This window comes from Cherax quadricarinatus, chromosome 15, assembly GCF_038502225.1.
Source record: "Cherax quadricarinatus isolate ZL_2023a chromosome 15, ASM3850222v1, whole genome shotgun sequence".
Taxonomy (NCBI): domain Eukaryota; kingdom Metazoa; phylum Arthropoda; class Malacostraca; order Decapoda; family Parastacidae; genus Cherax; species Cherax quadricarinatus.
The window spans coordinates 20,151,173-20,170,192 of NC_091306.1; the positions used below are offsets into that span (position 1 = coordinate 20,151,173).

At 39.3% G+C, this 19,020-nt stretch overlaps 1 protein-coding gene across 2 annotated transcripts in view; it reads right to left on the reverse strand.

Moving 5' to 3' along the window:
• LOC128692164 (BRCA1-associated protein) overlaps positions 1-19,020 on the reverse strand; it is a 135,393-nt gene that overhangs the window by 54,809 nt on the left and 61,564 nt on the right. For both annotated transcript variants that reach the window (XM_070085198.1, XM_070085197.1), the window contains exon 8: positions 12,266-12,392. In XM_070085198.1, the coding sequence (XP_069941299.1) occupies positions 12,266-12,392 (127 nt within the window). The remainder of the gene's footprint in view (positions 1-12,265; positions 12,393-19,020) is intronic.

Consider the following 19,020-nt stretch of genomic DNA (forward strand, 5'->3'; position numbering starts at 1 on the left):
ATTTATCTCCATTCACTCCTTCAAAATATTATTATTTAGGATTATATTGATTATAGCACAGGTGTCTATGGGAAAAATAGGTTCCAAATTATGAGGTATGAATGATTTTCAGAAACACATCTGGTCTGATAGTTGGGGACCCCTCTGATTATTCTATACAATTTATTAATAATTTTTACCTGAACTACAGCATTTCCCTTACTTTTTCCTGTAATGTTTGTTTTCTACATTATCTCCATAAATATTTTGTTTGAAAAAGTGATAAAAAATACATCACAATTCAACAGAAAACATGAAATAAACTGTAAACTTTAGATCATACAGGAATGTGGTTGAAAATCATGGGACAAAATCAATCCATCTGCATGAACTTATAGCACAAATAAACCACGGGGCTACAAATATACATTATTACACAATACATCTGCCAACAAATAGCTTTGATTTTAAAAAATAAAACTTTAAAAAGGTTTTGGAAATGTATGCTATTTACTCATCTTTTATAAATATTAATGACACTCCAACAGCACATCATTCCTTTCCCTCAAAACATATTCCCTAGTGCATAGTGCTCCATAAAGAAAAATGTTGAACTTACACGAAGACTTCTGCAGTGGTCTGGCTGTGTATGATCCACACCAAAACAACTAATTTTAGTTCACAGCTCTTAATTTGCATATACCAATATGACATTTGATGCCCTGTGTAGCATTAAGATTACACTCATGGGAATACACTAAACCCATAAGTTATGAGGCCTTCTATGGTACAGTGGACCCCCACTTAACGATCACCTCCCAATGCGACCAATTATGTAAGTGTATTTATGTAAGTGCGTTTGTACGTGTATGTTTGGGGGTCTGAAATGGACTAATCTACTTCACAATATTCCTTATGGGAACAAATTCGGTCAGTACTGGCACCTGAGCATACTTCTGGAATGAAAAAAATATTGTTAACCGGGGGTCCACTGTATCTGGTAACATAAGAGCAATTAGATTATACTGAAGAGAACAATATGTTATGTATATATGCAAGTATATACAGTGGACCCTCGGGTAACGGCATTAATCCGTTCCAGAGAGCTTGCCTTTAACTGATTTTGCCATTAGCTGAATTAATTTTCCCCATAAGAAATAATGGAAATCCAATTAATCCATTCCAGACACCCAAAAGTATTAAACAAAATAATTTTTTTACATGAAATATACATTTCCCTACACAGAAAACAATGAGACATGCACAATAAGCAATACTGAAATAACACTTACCTTTATTGAGGACTTATTGATGAGTGATGAGACGGGAGGAGGGGAGAGGATGGAGATGTATTATTGTTTAGAAGGGGAATCCCCTTCCATAAGGACTTTAGGTAGCAAGTCCTTTTCTGGGGTTACCTCCCTTCTTTGTTTTTAAATGCCACTAGGACCAGCTTGAGTCACTGGACCCCTGTCACACCAAAAATCTGTCCAGAGAACACTGTTTCTGGCATGTCTTTAACCCTTTCTGGGTCCAAAGGCAAAACCTGAAGGGGTGCCCCAGTGTCCAAGAAATTTTGGAAAAAAAAAAAAAAAAAAAAAAAAAAAAAAAAAAAAAAAAAAAAAAAACTTACATATCTAAAGATATTATTTTTGTGAAGGTAATAAAACAAAACAAAATATTTCTGATCAGTACTTACCGAGATATAAGGGCGGGAAGTTGACCCAAAATGACCGGGTGGTGGCACCATCAGCGACTTCCGCAAAATCACATTTCTTTATTTTACGTTTTTTATACTTTTTTCTTTTCTTTTCTATTTTTTTTCCTTTTTCTAGTAACATTTGTGGCCTGTGAAACCAATACTGTATATAATGTATATATATACACTCACTGTATTGAACACAATAACCGCACTAAAGTTATTAGTACGTATTATAATATTGTTTACCACTATTGTTTACTACAATAAACATGCACAAATGTTGTATAATACTAATGTTCTATTATATATTTACATATGTACAGTCACTGGACATGTTTCTAGAACTGCTGCAGCCTGTGGAAGTCCTTGAAACAAGGCACCATGCACAGAGGTACCTTACATTCCTCACACATAAACAGAGTGTCTTTGCATCTTTGTTGCCATTGTTTTGTTTGTGCACAGACAACACATCTCTTCTGAGCAAATTTCTTCTTAGTTGCAGGATGCTGTATTATGAAATGATCACCTTCCCTCCTCACATGCTTGGGTATTTCCTGAGGAGTTCAAGGACGGTTTTGTATAGCACGTGTTGTTACCTGGTACTTCATTATGAGTTGTCTGACAACAGACAAACAAAATTCACCATACGGTGGTCTGTTGCCGGTCTTCCTTTGGTACATATTATATGCATTGAGCATTGAAATGTCCATGAGATGGAAGAAAAGTTTCATGTACCACTTGTAACTCTTACGAACACAATCAACAAAGCCAATCTGCATGTCACATATGTCAACCAAATGCATGTTTTGTGTATAATCAATCAGTGTCACTGGTTTTCAAATATGTTCATTAGTCACTCTGTCAATTTTGCCACTGTCTTGCATTTTGTTAGGGCGAATGGTTGTCAACAATGTGACATCTCGTTTGTCATGCCGCCATGATGTCATTGGCAGCAAACACCTGCATCTCACCAGCACGAGTGCATGCGTTGAACCTGGGCGTATGTTCACGATTAGAATGCACTGCGCCACATGCACCTGTCATGTTCACTTGCAAGAAATCACTGAGTAAAGGGCTTGTGTACCGTTTTTTTTTTTTAATAAGTCGGCCATCTCCCACCGAGGCAGGGTGACCCAAAAAAGAAAGAAAATCCCCAAAAAGAAAATACTTTCATCATCATTCAACACTTTCACCACACTCACACATTATCACTGTTTTTGCAGAGGTGCTCAGAATACAACAGTTTAGAAGCATATACATATAAAGATACACAACATATCCCTCCAAACTGCCAATATCCCAAACCCCTCCTTTAAAGTGCAGGCATTGTACTTCCCATTTCCAGGACTCAAGTCCGACTATATGAAAATAACCAGTTTCCCTGAATTCCTTCACTAAATATTACCCTGCTCACACTCCAACAGATCGTCAGGTCCCAAGTACCATTCGTCTCCATTCACTCCTATCTAACACGCTCACGCATGCTTGCTGGAAGTCCAAGCCCCTTGCCCACAAAACCTCCTTTACCCCCTCTCTCCAACCCTTTCGTGGACGACCCCTACCCCGCCTTCCTTCCCTTATAGATTTATATGCTTTCCATGTCATTCTACTTTGATCCATTCTCTCTAAATGACCAAACCACCTCAACAACCCCTCTTCTGCCCTCTGACTAATACTTTTATTAACTCCACACCTTTTCCTAATTTCCACACTCCAAATTTTCTGCATAATATTTACACCACACATTGCCCTTAAACAGGACATCTCCACTGCCTCCAACCGTCTCCTCGCTGCTGCATTTACCACCCAAGCTTCACATCCATATAAGAGTGTTGGTACTACTATACTTTCATACATTCCCTTCTTTGCCTCCATAGATAATGTTTTTTGACTCCACATATACCTCAACGCACCACTCACCTTTTTTCCCTCATCAATTCTATGATTAACCTCATCCTTCATAAATCCATCCGCCGACACGTCAACTCCCAAGTATCTGAAAACATTCACTTCTTCCATACTCCTCCTCCCCAATTTGATATCCAATTTTTCTTTATCTAAATCATTTGATACCCTCATCACCTTACTCTTTTCTATGTTCACTTTCAACTTTCTACCTTTACACACATTCCCAAACTCATCCACTAACCTTTGCAATTTTTCTTTAGAATCTCCCATAAGCACAGTATCATCAGCAAAAGTAACTGTGTCAATTCCCATTTTGAATTTGATTCCCCAAAATTTAATCCCACCCCTCTCCCGAACACCCTAGCATTTACTTCCTATACAACCCCATCTATAAATATATTAAACAACCATGGTGACATTACACATCCCTGTCTAAACCTACTTTTACCGGGAAGTAGTCTCCCTCTCTTCTACACACCCTAACCTGAGCCTCACTATCCTCATAAAAACTCTTTACAGCATTTAATAACTTACCACCTATTCCATATACTTGCAACATCTGCCACATTGCTCCTCTATCCACTCTATCATATGCCTTTTCTAAATCCATAAATGCAATAAAAACTTCCCTACCTTTATCTAAATACTGTTCACATATATACTTCAATGTAAACACTTGATCTACACATCCCCTACCCACTCTGAAACCTCCTTGCTCATCCGCAATCCTACATTCTGTCTTACCTCTAATTCTTTCAATTATATATATATAACCCTACCGTACACTTTTCCTGGTATACTCAGTATACTTATTCCTCTATAATTTTTACAATCTCTTTTGTCCCCTTTCCCTTTATATAAAGGGACTATACATGCTCTCCGCCAATCCCTAGGTACCTTCCCCTCTTTCATACATTTATTAAACAAAAGTACCAACCACTCCAACACTATATCCCCCCCTGCTTTTAACATTTCTGTCACGATCCCATCAGTTCCAGCTGCTTTACCCCCTTTCATTCTACGTAATGCCTCACGTACCTCCCCCACACTTACATTCTGCTCTTCTTCACTCCTAAAAGATGGTATACCTCCCTGACCAGTGCATGAAATTACCGCCTCTCTTTCTTCCTTAACACTTAAAAGTTCCTCAAAATATTCTCGCCATCTACCTAATACCTCCATCTCACCATCTACTAACTCCCCTACTCTGTTTTTAACTGACAAATCCATACTTTCCCTAGGCTTTCTTAACTTGTTTAACTCACTCCAAAATTTTTTCTTATTTTCATTAAAATTTCTTGACAGTGCCTCTCCCACTCTATCATCTGCTACCTTTTGCACTCTCTCACCACCAGTTATCAGTATATAATGTATGCCCCTTACCAAGATAAGGTGCCATCATGCTTCTCACTATGTCACCTGAGATACCCAATAACATCCTGGTATCTTTCAATGTTTTACTTCCTGTGTATACAATAATATCCAATACCAGGCCACTGTCACAGTCACAGAGTACAAACAGTTTTATACCAAAGCATTTCCTCTTGCTTGGTATATAATGCTTGAATGGCAGTCTACCTTTGAACAAAATCCAAGACTCATCAATTACAAGATTCTTGAATGGATAAAAGTACATGTTAAACTTTTGTTTCAGATACATAAAAATATTTCTAATCTTGTATAACCTGTCACTTCTGTCAGGACTGGTTTTGTCAGAGAAGTGCAACATACATAATATTAAGATAAACCTGTTCACAGGGATGATTTCACTGAAGGCCAGGGTACAAATTAGCCGATCTGTGGACCAGTATGATTTTACATTATGCTTATAGACATGAGGCATAAGCATTATTGTTACAAAAAGCAAATACATTTCAGTCACAGTTGTCTCTTTCCACCGGTGTAGTCTTGACTGTGGTGATATGATCGTATCTGCCATGGTGTACTCAAAATACTTGTTACTTTTCCTGACAATAGCTTCCATCAAGGGCTGGTCAAAGAATACTTCAAAGAATTCCAGTTCATTTGCAGTGTTTCCAAGGGAACAAGTTGGTAGGATTCCACTTTAAGAGTCATCAAACTGGTTCGGCTTGGGAACAAAATTGGGATTTTGCTGCCAATGCCAGATGCGGTTTGCTGGTGGATACTGGACATCATAAGCTTGTTGTGGTTGTAGCTGTAGTTGTGGTGGGGTGGTGGCTGATGCTCCGCTTTGTCCTTGAGCTTAGGAGTCAGTGGCGTGGGTCCCAGCCTGGGAAGGTGAATCATGCATGGCCATGGCACTACCATCACCACTACCACTATCACCACCAATACCACCACCTACTGATGCCTGTGGTCTATCCATGCCAAGTGTAGCCACATCATCCTCACTTTCACTGTCTATTCCTGGTGTAGGGCCATGGGATGTACTCCGGGATGTACTCCGTCCCCTGGGCACTGCACTGCATGTGGTGGCGTATATACTGACACTTTACTGGTGAATATGATTCCTCACTATCACTACTTGAATGATCATCAAGAGCAATAAAATCACAGTCCACATCACTATCATCATCATTACTGAAGTCTGAAGCCTGGCCACGCGAAAACATTAGTTTTCTCTTGCGACGAGGTACAACTGATCATTACTCAGATGTGCCCACACCAGAGGTAGAAGGTTGAGGATCGTCAGGATTTTCTGCACTATTTTCGATATCCTGGCTATTGCTCTCAGTCACTAATTGAACAAAGCCATAGAATTCTTCTTCGTTTCCACTTCCATTAGAGTCAGAACTATCAGTTACGAAGAGGAGAGTCCCAATTCGCCTCGGAGTGAGACCTGCCTTGCGGCGAGGCATGGTGAATGAAGGTTACTGAGGCGGCGTTCCCACAATGCCATGTGGGCGCCTAGAGTTTTTGTTTACAGTGCACACACACCATGCAGACCCTTTCTCTCAGATGTAGGCCTACTAGCCTTCTTGCGCTAAATTTGATGCCGCTAAAATTTTGGCGTAGATTTCCCTAAAATGGGACACAGCACTGTCATTGTAAAAGTCACCAGCACGGCTTGCAACAGCTGTGTCAGGGTGATGTTAATCCATAAAGGCTTGTACCTTAGTCCACATTGTACGAATCTCCTTAATCGTTGAAGAAGGCAACTTACTCCATATTTCTTCCCCCTCCTCTGAAGCAATTTCCTCAGCTGTGGTCTGGTGCTGTTGCAGATGCTCTTGCAGTTCATCAGTGGTTAGCTCTTCATCGTCATCCTCCACCAACTCTTCCACATCCTTGCCACTAACCTCCAACCTCATGGACTTCCCCAATGACACAATAGATTCCACAACTGGTATAGGCTCCTCAGGGTTAGCCCCAAACCCTTCAAAATCCCTCTCTTGTACACATTCTGGCCACAATTTTCTCCAAGCAGAGTTCAAAGTCCTGCAAGTCACTCCCTCCAAGCCTTACCTATAAGGCTTATGCAACTGAGGATACTGAAGTGATCTTTCCAGAACTCTCTTGGGGTCAATTCAGTGTCTGAGGTCACTTCAAAGCACTTTTGAAACACTGCTTTGGTGTACATTTGATAGTATTTCTCACCCTTTTTACCACAAGGCTGGCACTAGAAGGTTTATTTGAAACCATGGTGGCTTAATTAGTTACAAGCACTAAAAACAATGAAATAATACAAAATATATCGCATGTACATGTAGAATCGTCCTTCCTGGCTTGTAAACAATGGCACACTAGCTGTACTGGAAAGGCTGGGTGGCTCAGGCCGCGCGGACACATTTAGGACGAATGCCCTTAACCGAGTATTTGGGCGTTATCCAAACCAATATTTTGACGCAAAAATGGGACGCTATCCGATTTTGGCGTTAGATGATGCCGTCGTTACTCGAGGGTCCACTGTATTAATTTATGCAAAAACTTGCTGGGGCTTTAACCCTCTATTTAGGCAACAAGGTAAATCACTTAATATATAGTATCCAATGTCCACTGCTTTTGTAATGCTGTTGTGGTTCATGACAGGGCATCATTACAATACTTATTCCATACCCTAAAATAAAAATGTAACTGATGTAACAAGAAAATACACCTATACAGGGATAATTACAATTCACAGGACATACGTATATTAAAATGTGGGTGCAGCTGCTGTAACAAGGACGAGCACTTAAACTAATGAACCACTTTCTTTAACTTTGAGCTACTCTAAATGTTAAACTTTGTTTACATTCTCTGTGAAGTAAGATCAGTCCAAGACTACATCTGCACTCCTCTGAGGTCAATGCCTAAGAATTACTTCACATAAACTGCTATATAAACTATGACAAGACAAATTAAGAAAAAACTATCATACACTGTAAAAGAGAGTGAGATAATTCCTATTATCTATTTTTATTTTTTTTTTGTACAAACAGGATAAAAAGCAAATGTAACTTATGACTAAACTACTGAAAAGAGAATATAAATAAGAACTAATTCACAGAAAAATATGAGATAAATATTATTTTCCTAATTTACTCTTTGCTTATGAAATAAATTGATGAAACTGAAAAGTAAGAAACTTTTAGACTATTATATTTATTATAAAACTGTTCCCTGAACTGATTAAACAAGGGATAAATTTGTTGTGGCTAATGTTGTCATCTATTTTGAGTATGCAATTACTCATGCAATTTTTTTCCAAGGTCATTTATTTACCTCATCCTTCAAGGAACATCATCTCATACATTCACTCTAAAATATCTGAACACATTCAATTCTTCTAATCTATGAACATCAAAATGGTATACAATACCGACAGGTTGTTAGGTAAGACACATATGCAACAGTTAGACAACTTTATTCCAAAACGTTTCGGAATAAAGTTGTCTAACTGTTGCATATGTGTCTTATCTTCTAATCTATGTTTTTTTTTCATTCTAATATTTCATTTAATTCTCATTAGCTATCAAAAAAATCCTTCTCTTACACTTCTTCCAAACCTGTGTAGCCTTCTTTCAGATTCTCCAAATTACAGTGTCATCTTTAAACCTGAAGTCAGATTAATTATCTTTAACTCTTAAACTGTCCAAACGTAGATGTACGATCGCCTGCGCAGCGCTCCGAATATTTTGAAAAATAAAAAAATAATTTTTTTTTAAATTGAAGAGCGCATTCTTATAAATGTTATAGGATAAAAAAAATTTAGGGTCAGTACTTACCGAGATATAAGCCCGCGAAGTTGGTGCTAAATGATGAGGTGTCAGCAACAAGGAGCACTGCTGCTTGCAGAAATAATAAACATTTATCGTTTTTTTCCCAATTCTTTTCTATTTTTTGTTGTTTTCATGTTATGATAATAATGTTTTGTTGCAGATCTTTTGATTTCATAGCCAATTCTTGTTGAGACAAATGTTTGGTACTGAATTAGTGATCATACTGTCACAAACACACATGTTCACACTGATAAATGAATTTGTACACCTGGTTCAATCACATACTATTGTTTACATATAGTATATACAAGGTATTTACAAGTCCCATTTATGTTTCTAAAAGTTCACCACTGTATGGTACTCCAAGAAGCATGGATTCATACAGAGTGCCACCCCACATTGCTGACACATGTATCATGTGTCTTTCTGCACTCGGGGTCGCTGTTTAGTGTAAGCACACACAACACACTTTTTCTGAGAGTACTCCTTCTTTGGAGTAGATGGTAATGTTACCAGACAGTGACAGTTAGGGATTATTTTGTCGGGCACTTCCCCCCCTTCTTGTGGAGTGACAGGTTGCTGTTGTGGGGTGACAGGTTGCTGTGGAGTGACAGATATAGGTGTGGTACCATACTTTCTCGGTATCTGCTTGATGACATTGAGGGTGAATTCTGCATATTGTTGTCGCTTCACAGTCTTTATTTCATACATGTTGAAGGCATTGAGCATTGCAATGTCTACAAGGTGGAAAAACACTTTTATATACCACTTGCAACTCCTACACACACAGTCAACAAACCCTATCATCATGTCACATTTGTCGACTAGTTGCATATTGTTTGTATAGTCGATGGCAGCAGCTGGCTTTACAATAGGTTCATTGTTGAACCTGCTCAGTCTGTCTGTGTGTACCATCTCGTTTCTGTGGATGGTTGACAGCAACGTCAAGTCCTGTTTGTCATGCAACGTCAGTGCCATGATGTCATTGGCATGAAATGCTTCAACTAGACTTCCTCCAGTGAACCTTGGCATGTGTTTTCTACTTCTTCTCACTGTTCCACATATATCAGTATTGTTCACACATAGGAAATCAGCTAGCATAGGGCTTGTATACCAGTTGTCTGTGTACAATGTATGACCTTTGCCAAGGTATGGTCCCATCATCTTGCGAACAACATCCCCAGAAATGCCCAACATGCGCCTGGTATCGTCGAGTGTATTTTTCCCTGTGTAGATAATGACATCCAACACAAGACCAGTCTCACAGTCACACATTACAAAGAGTTTTATATCAAAGTGATTACGTTTGCTTGGTATATGTTGTTTGAATGACAGTCATCCCTTGAACAGAACCAAGGACTCATCAACAACAATGTTCTTGAATGGATAAAAGTAGGCACTGAATTTTTGCTTCAGATACATAAACAATTACCGGATTTTGTATAAGAGGTCATTTCTGTTTGGCGTATTCCTGCCCGAGAAGTGCAACATTCGTAGCAACAGAGCGAATCTGTTGCAGGGAAGGAGGTCACGGAAGACTGGAGTATTGATGAAGTGGTCTGTGGACCAGTAGTGTGCTATATTGTTCTTATATGTGTGTGGCATAAGCATGACAGTGCCAAGGAATAAATACATTTCAGCCACAGTTGTATCTTTCCACCTGCGCAGCCGTGAAGACTCTGAAACATCTGCGTGGTCCATTGTATACTGGTAGTACATGTTGGTTTGGGTAACAATTAGGTTCATTATTGGCTCATCAAAGTACGTATAGTTGAAAATAGTCTAACTCTGTAGACTCATTTGTGATGGGACAGTGTGGCATGATGCCACTTCCACTGGCATCAAAATTGAAAGGATTTGGCACAAATGGTGTACTTTCTGTCCAGTTCCATTCGCAATCAGATGGTGCAGGGTGGACCTGTGGCATGGGGTGTGGGGAACAGGAGGGGGGACAGGAGTGGAGGCAGCACATGGTTGAGAGGGTGACGGGTGGTCCTTTGTCTGTCCACCCACCACACCACGAGGTCCAGGCAAAATGCCACCCCCTCTTCCTCCATCCCAGCATATTCACCTTCATCATCACTATCACTATCAGTGGTTGGGGTTTCGGACTGTGACCTCATACGATCCTTGCTGCTGACTGCATATGGCATGCTACATGAACGGAGGTTACGATGCCTAAAAGTACGTTTCACTGGGGAATAATGATAATCATTTTCACTTGACGAATCGTCTATCGGCATAAAATCGATTTCATCATTGTCACTTATATCACTTTCACTATCGTCACCACCCAAGCACGTGGAAAATGATAATTTTCTCTTGCGAAGTTGCCTTTGGGAAGCAACACTAGCAACCCCAGAGGTGCTGGGCTGAGGGTCTGTTGTGGCCACACTGGCCACCTCAGAAGTACTGGGTTGAGGGTCTGGTATGGCCACACTGTCCACACTATCCACACTGACCACCCCAGAGGTCATGGCCTGAGGGTCATCTGGGTTATCAACAAAAGTTTCACTAATTCCTTGATCTTTAGTGGCTATATCGGAATCAAAAGCACTAAACTTGCGTTCTGTATCACTTTCCGAGAATAGTAGAGTGTTAATATGACGAGGAGTCAGTGAATCACGGGGGTTTGCCATGTTGTTGACCCAAGATGGAGCTGAAACTAACTGGTGTTACCACGCAGTACCCCAGCGTCCCCAATTTTTTCAATCTGCGCACACCCATTTTCTCATGCCTAGGCGACTCAGGCCTATCGCCCCAATTTTGAAGGAATGAAAAATAAAATGTTGATCTACGTTTGGAGCCTGCCGTATGTCAATGTATATCTAAGTGTGGACAGTTTATGGGTTAAGGACCACGTCTCTCCCTAATGCTTGAACTTGTACATCTCTTATATCCTCATCTCAAGTATGCTAAACAATCTAAGACCCACTGTTACTGGGATTCTTTCCTCTCTTTCCTATATACACATTGCCATGAGTTTCACTCAGTAAAAATTCTTTACATCTTTCAACAACCAGCCACTTATTCCATAAAACTGCAACACTTATTACAGTGCTCATAATCCACACTGAAATACATCATTCAAAATGCTTACTTTAGCAAACAGTTCTTTGGCTGGTCTAAGCCATGCTTCTTTATAAGTTCTATCATAACCAATTGTTTCACATACATTTTTATTTCTCAGTCCTTTTAACTCTGCAATCATATTTATGCTTTTCATTCACTAATTCACAATTCTAGTCCTTTTAACTCTGCAATCATATTTATGCTTTTCATTCACTAATTCACAATTCTATCATACGCTGCACTTATACATTTAAAAATTCTTGTTGCCATTTCTTATTAGTATTAAGAAAAAACATGTCTCTGACAATCCTTATGCATCTTCCAATTTATGTAATAAGACTGATAGATAGATGGGTAGGCAAAACAGAACTAAAGGTAGATATATGTAATGTTTTAAGTAGAGCAACAAGAAAAACCATACCTTGTGTCACCCCACTTTGCTAAACACTCTCCATGGAAAGAGTGGTTACACAAAATTGTCAAAATTCCATCCACAGACTCATCCATTCGTTCAAGACAAACAGGACAGTTGGGCAGTTCTGTATGACCTGTAAATGTAAGAAAAAATAATACTAAAACAAACATTTCTATCAACCTCTTTTCAATCTCCAACAATCACATAATGAAAGACATGAATCAAAAAATAAAAATTATTACTGTAGGATAGTGAATTTTCTAATCTACTCCTTTTTAAAAATACTTGGCACAGGGTGTGATAAGTCGTAACATGACTCATGATATTGTAATGACACGATTGCAAACAAACCATACCACAGGAGGGGTATGAGACTCTCTGATCGCGGGTTCTATCCCCACCCGTGGTATGGTTTGTGACAAGTCTGTTTGTCAAAATTTTCATACCAGACATACATCTACGTTTGACATTGAAATTACCCACTTATTTGTTCAAACATGTGGGGTCATCAGCATCATGAGTTCATTTACATTATATTATTATCTTAGTTATGGTATAAAGAACCTTGGCAGTGGTTCAAGAAATAAGCAGGAATTGTGATGTGTGTATTTTTGCTGTAAAATTGTGTATTCAGTTATACTTGGGTCACCATATAAGTTAGGTAGGTAGGTAGACCCATATAAGTTAACACTCATTCTATTAAATCCTGGGTTATTTTCATTATTTCTGAAGTTGATAATACGGATATGCATATTGTGGCACAAGTGTGTGTGTGTGTGTGTGTGTGTGTGTGTGTGTGAGAGTGAGAGAGAGAGTGAGAGAGAGAGAGAGAGAGAGAGAGAGAGAGAGAGAGAGAGAGAGAGAGAGAGAGAGAGAGAGAGAGAGAGAGAGAGAGAGAGAGAGAGATAGAGAGAGATAGAGAGATAGAGAGAGATAGAGAGAGATAGAGAGAGAGAGATAGAGAGAGATAGAGATAGAGAGAGATAGAGAGAGATAGAGAGAGATAGAGAGAGATAGAGAGAGATAGAGAGAGAGAGAGAGAGAGAGAGAGAGAGAGAGAGAGAGAGAGAGAGAGAGAGAGAGAGAGAGAGAGAGAGAGAGAGAGAGAGAGAGAGAGAGAGAAATAGTGTTTGATATTTGATAAATGTTTTACTCCAGAGAGGCAAGTTTCAATATTTGCACTGTATTTCTGTAGCAGATAAAACATTAGAGCTTAGTGTATAACAGAAATGCAGCTTGAAGACCCAGTTGTCAATTATAATAAGAAATAAACAGGTTATGTAAACAGAGGTTACAATATACAGTGGAACCTCGGTATGCGACCTTAATTCATTCCAGAAGACTGTTCGAGTGCTGATCCATTTGAGTATCGAACAAGTTCTTCCCAACCAATTTTCTGTTTGGTTGGCTGTTAACACTAATCTTCGAAGTCCCCATGGTGACGTATTTATACAAATAATACAAAAAAAACACCAAAAAATGTGTGTTTGGTTGAGTGCCGAGCTTTGGAAGAGTAAGGAGTTGGTCGTGTACCAAGGTTTCACTGTATAGCCTCTCCTCACTTAACGACAGAGTTAGGGGCCTGAGACCCCACTGGTAAACGAATTTGTCGCTAATGGAGGAATCGCCCCTTACTGACACTACAAAAGTGTCACCACCCAAAATTAAAACATTCAGTTTTATGTTTTCTGGGAAATTCCTTTCAATCTGTTTATTATTAACCCTTTGAGGTCACATACAAGTACGTCATTGCAGCCAGGGTCGGTCACGTACTTGTATGCCTAAATTCTAGCGCCTTCAAATCTGGTGGAAGAAAGCTGGCAAGCCTACATATGAAAGATGGGTCTGTGTTGTTAGTGTGCACAGTATAAAAAAAAACCTGAAGCACGCTGTGCATAATGAGAAAAAAATAACTTTGACTGCACTTTTGGTTTAAAACAGCGACTTTCTAGTGTATTTTCGTAGGGTATTTATGGTTGTATTCTCATTTCCTTGGTCTCATTTGATAGAATGGAAGATATATTACAGAATTAGAGATGATTTTGATTGGTTTCACAATGACCAGTACGTTGAAATTGAGCTTAAAGTAGCAGAAATGAACGATTTTTGCTGATGTTCAAGAGTAAACAAATCAAGCCAAGCGTCCAATACACGTCAACTGGTGAGTCTAATATTCTTTCACAAGTGCGCTGGTATCCTTTATACTGTTTTTACAATGATGCAGTAGTATACATAATAGAAAACCTTCTATTTTCTGTGAGAATAAAAATTCAAAATGGAAAGCAAAAGTAATGTACAAGGGGCCTAGAGACATGACTAATGAGCAAATAAAATGTTATTTTAGTGCCATGAATGTCTGTCTTATTTATTCTGGACCCTATTTCGAAATTGGCATCTTTTGAAATTTGTGTGAAATTGCCCGAAGTGCCAATTTCTGACCACTTTACTGGGTAGTTGAAATTGGTAAATGGGTAGATTCTTGTACTCAATCGATAGAAGAAATGGAGTTCTAGGGAAATAGCTATGATTTTAATCAACTGCAACATTTGAAGTGGCCAAAAATAGGGCTTAAAGTGGGAGAAATCGCCCACTTTGAGACCACTAACTTCGCGAGAGCATAATTCCATAAGTTTTCCATAAAATTTCATACTTTTGGTGTCATTATGTTTGAAAAAGAACCTCCATTTCATTTCTTAAGAAAAAGAATTTTTTTTTTTTTCGAAAAATTTTTGACCCTGAGAACGAGTTGGGGAGAGGGCCTCTCGACCCTCAAAGGGTTAACTGTAATACAACATAAAATAGATCAATGACTTACTTCCAAGATATTTCAGGAAACACATGGATAGCTGATTACTTTGGAAATATTTTTTTTTTTTTTTGAGAAAATTGCACTTTTTTCAGTCTTTGCATAGGATAAGAATGATCTTCTATAGCTGCCCTTCAGGTATGTAACGTTTTCTGTAATGGTCGCTGTCACATTTTTTTTTTATCCCTCCCCACCCTCCACCTTTCCATACCTCTCTATGTAATGTCAGTTTTCATTAATTTGGGCATCTTTATCATGCCTCTACATTATTTATGTTATACCTAATATTATTCTCGAATAAGTATGATAGATAGATAGATAACCTTTATTGATTGTAATAGTATAATTATACAATATTTTATAGAGCTGAGAGGCACACCTCTCCACGCATCAATGGCCATCATGAGTTACTGAGACACTGCTCCTTCTCCCTCTGCTATAGCTCCACCCATTTTGTAACGATGCCAAATGGCGAATTAAATAGTATATTAGAAAGTTACTTTTTGCTCATGATACTGTGCTTATGGGAGATTCTAAAGAGAAGTTGCAAAGGTTAGTGGACGAGTTTGGGAGGGTGTGTAAAGGTAAAAAGTTGAAAGTGAACATAGAAAAGAGTAAGGTGACAAGGGTATCGAATGATTTAGATAAGAAAAACTGGATATCACATTGGAAAGAAGGAATATGGAAGAAGTGAATGCTTTCGGACATTTGGGAGTCGACGTGTCAGAGGATGGATTTATGAAGGATGAGGTTAATCATAGAAATGATGAAGGGAAAAAGGTGAGTGGTGTGTCGAGGTATATGTGGAGACAAAAAATGTTATCTATGGAGGCAAAGAAAGGAATGTGTGAAAGTATAGTGGTATCAACACTCTTATATAGGTGTGAAGCTTGGGCTGTAAATGTTGCAGCGAGGAGATGGTTGGAGGCAGTAGAGATGTCCTATCTAAGGGCAACATGCGGTGTAAATATTATGCAGAAAATTTGGAGTGTGGAAATTAGGAGAAGGTGTGGAGTTCCTAAAAGTATTAGCCAGAGGGCTGAAGAGGGGTTGGTGAGGTGGTTTGGTCATTTAGAGAGAATGGATCAAAATGGAATGACTTAGAGAGTGTATAAATCTGTAGAGGAAGGAAGGCAGGGTAGGGGTCGTCCTCGAAAAGGTTGGAGGGAGGGGGTAAAGGAGGTTTTGTGGGTGAGGGGCTTGGACTTCCAGCAAGCATGTGTGAGCATGTTAGATAGGAGTGAATGGAGACAAGTAATTTTTGGGACCTGACAAGCTGTTGGAGTGTGAGCAGGGTAATATTTAGTGAAGGGATTCAGGGAAACTGGTTATTTTTATATAGTCGGACTTGAGTACTGGAAATGGGAAGTACAATGCCTGCACTTTAACCCATAAACGGTCCAAACGTATACATACGCTCTTACCGCTAGTGCCCCAGACATATATTTACATCTTATTTTTCCTGCCTCCAAATTTGGCATGATTGGCCTGAGATGCCTGGTTAGCATAGAATGGGTCTTAACACTTGGTGTTTACAGTATTAAAAAAATCTAGGACCACTTAGTACCTTGTGGTAGAGCCAGTTAAACTGAGCACCAGCTAGAGAAAACAGCGCTGCAAACTCCAAGGACTCACTGATGTAATGTCATATTAACACTCCTCTTTTAAGAGGAAAGTGATGTTAACCCCAGGTTTAGTGGCTTTGAGGTGAATGTGGCCACAAGTGGTCAAAGAAATATCAAAAGCCTCGATAATAACCCATGTGCAACATTTGTGCAACATCCTTTCAGAATGTTTTATAACCAATGCCCTAAGTAAAGAGAAACAATTCTGGAAAGTGTAATAAGTGTTCGGCAGGCTGGCAGGCTGGCTGGCTCTATCTCCATATGTCTGTCTGTCTGTATCTATGTCTATCTTTGTCTGTCTATCTGTCTCTGTCTATCTCTATCTCTGTCTCACAGGTACACATAAATAAAATTCTACATAGTGTAAATTACCTAGGATAACCCAAAAAATCCAAAGTGCTATGCTGTGCTTGTAGATATAATGCTAAGAATGCCTGTTGGTTCACAGTGGCATTCTCTGAGACAGAGAGACAGAAAGAGGGACAAGCAGACAGACAGATAAGCAGAGACAGAGCTGCCGACACTCATCAAATGTCACCCCTTATTTCATCACTGCACCCTTGCCGACACTCATCAAATGTCACCCCTTATCTTATCATTGCACCCTCGCTTGGGCTCATCAAATGTCACCACTTATCACTTCACCCTGCAGAGCTTGTCACTGACACTTGTCTTATATCATGCTTCAAGGGAACTACTTATTATTATTATTATATACTCCTGTATATCCAAAACATTGCTGGGACCTATAAATACTTTGTATATATTCCTAGACAACAGCAAATTACCAAGGAAGGTGTGAATGTCCATCTGTCAGTGTGTTTTTGACAATATGAGTACAATTTCAGTACCTAATATTAGTGTCAGAACAAAGATTGGTTATGAAATGACAAGACCCACTATAAACTGGAATTATCAGCACATAAAAATTATATAAAATATAAAAAATGAGAAAAAAAGGTATATTGGCATCAGTTCTGCAAGCAGCAGGACTCAAGGTTACCGTCAGGTGAGCCTCATATCTCGGTAAGTACTGGCCCTATTTTTTTTCATTTTAATCCTATATCACTTATCAGAGAATTGATGAGGGGAAAAGGGTGAGTGGTGCACTTAGGAGTCTGCGGAGACAAAGAACTTTGTCCTTAGAGGCAAAGAGGGGAATGTATGAGAGTATAGTTTTACCAACGCTCTTATATGGGTGTGAAGCATGGGTGATGAATGTTGCAGCGAGGAGAAGGCTGGAGGCAGTGGAGATGTCATGTCTGAGGGCAATGTGTGGTGTGAATATAATGCAGAGAATTCGTAGTTTGGAAGTTAGGAGGAGGTGCGGGATTACCAAAACTGTTGTCCAGAGGGCTGAGGAAGGGTTGTTGAGGTGGTTCGGACATGTAGAGAGAATGGAGCGAAACAGAATGACTTCAAGAGTGTATCAATCTGTAGTGGAAGGAAGGTGGGGTAGGGGTCGGCCTAGGAAAGGTTGGAGGGAGGGGGTAAAGGAGGTTTTGTGTGCGAGGGGCTTGGACTTCCAGCAGGCATGCATGAGCGTGTTTGATAGGAGTGAATGGAGACAAATGGTTTTTAATACTTGACGTGCTGTTGGAGTGTGAGCAAAGTAACATTTATGAAGGGGTTCAGGGAAACCAGCAGGCCGGACTTGAGTCCTGGAGATGGGAAGTACAGTGCCTGCACTCTGAAGGAGGGGTGTTAATGTTGCAGTTTAAAAACTGTAGTGTAAAGCACCCTTCTGGCAAGACAGTGATGGAGCGAATGATGGTGAAAGTTTTTTCTTTTTCGGGCCACCCTGCCTTGGTGGGAATCGGCCAGTGTGATAATAAAAAAAATATAAATATCACTTTGAAAAATGTTCTATTTCTTAAAAAAAAAAAATTATTTTTGTTATTTTTTCAAAATATTCGGGGCACTGGGCGAGAGAACGTATACATACGTTTGGACCATTTACGGGTTAAAGGAGGGGTTTGGGATATTGGCAGTTTGGAGGTGTATGTTATATATGCTTCTAAACTGTTGTATCTGGGCACCTCTGCAAAGACAGTGATTATATGTGAGTGAGGTGAAAGTGTTGAATGATGATGAAAGTACAGTAGTATTTTCTTTTTTGGGGATTTTCTTTCTTTTTGGGTCACCCTGCCTCGGTGGGAGACGGCTGACTTTTTAAGAAAAAAGTAGAAAGAAAAAATAAAAATGAAACTCCAACTTGATAACTTTATTTTAATTTGCATAACTCATATATTATAGAAAAATAAAATACAGTGGACCCCCGCATAACGATGGCATAGCATAGCGATTTTTCCGCATAACGATTACTTTTA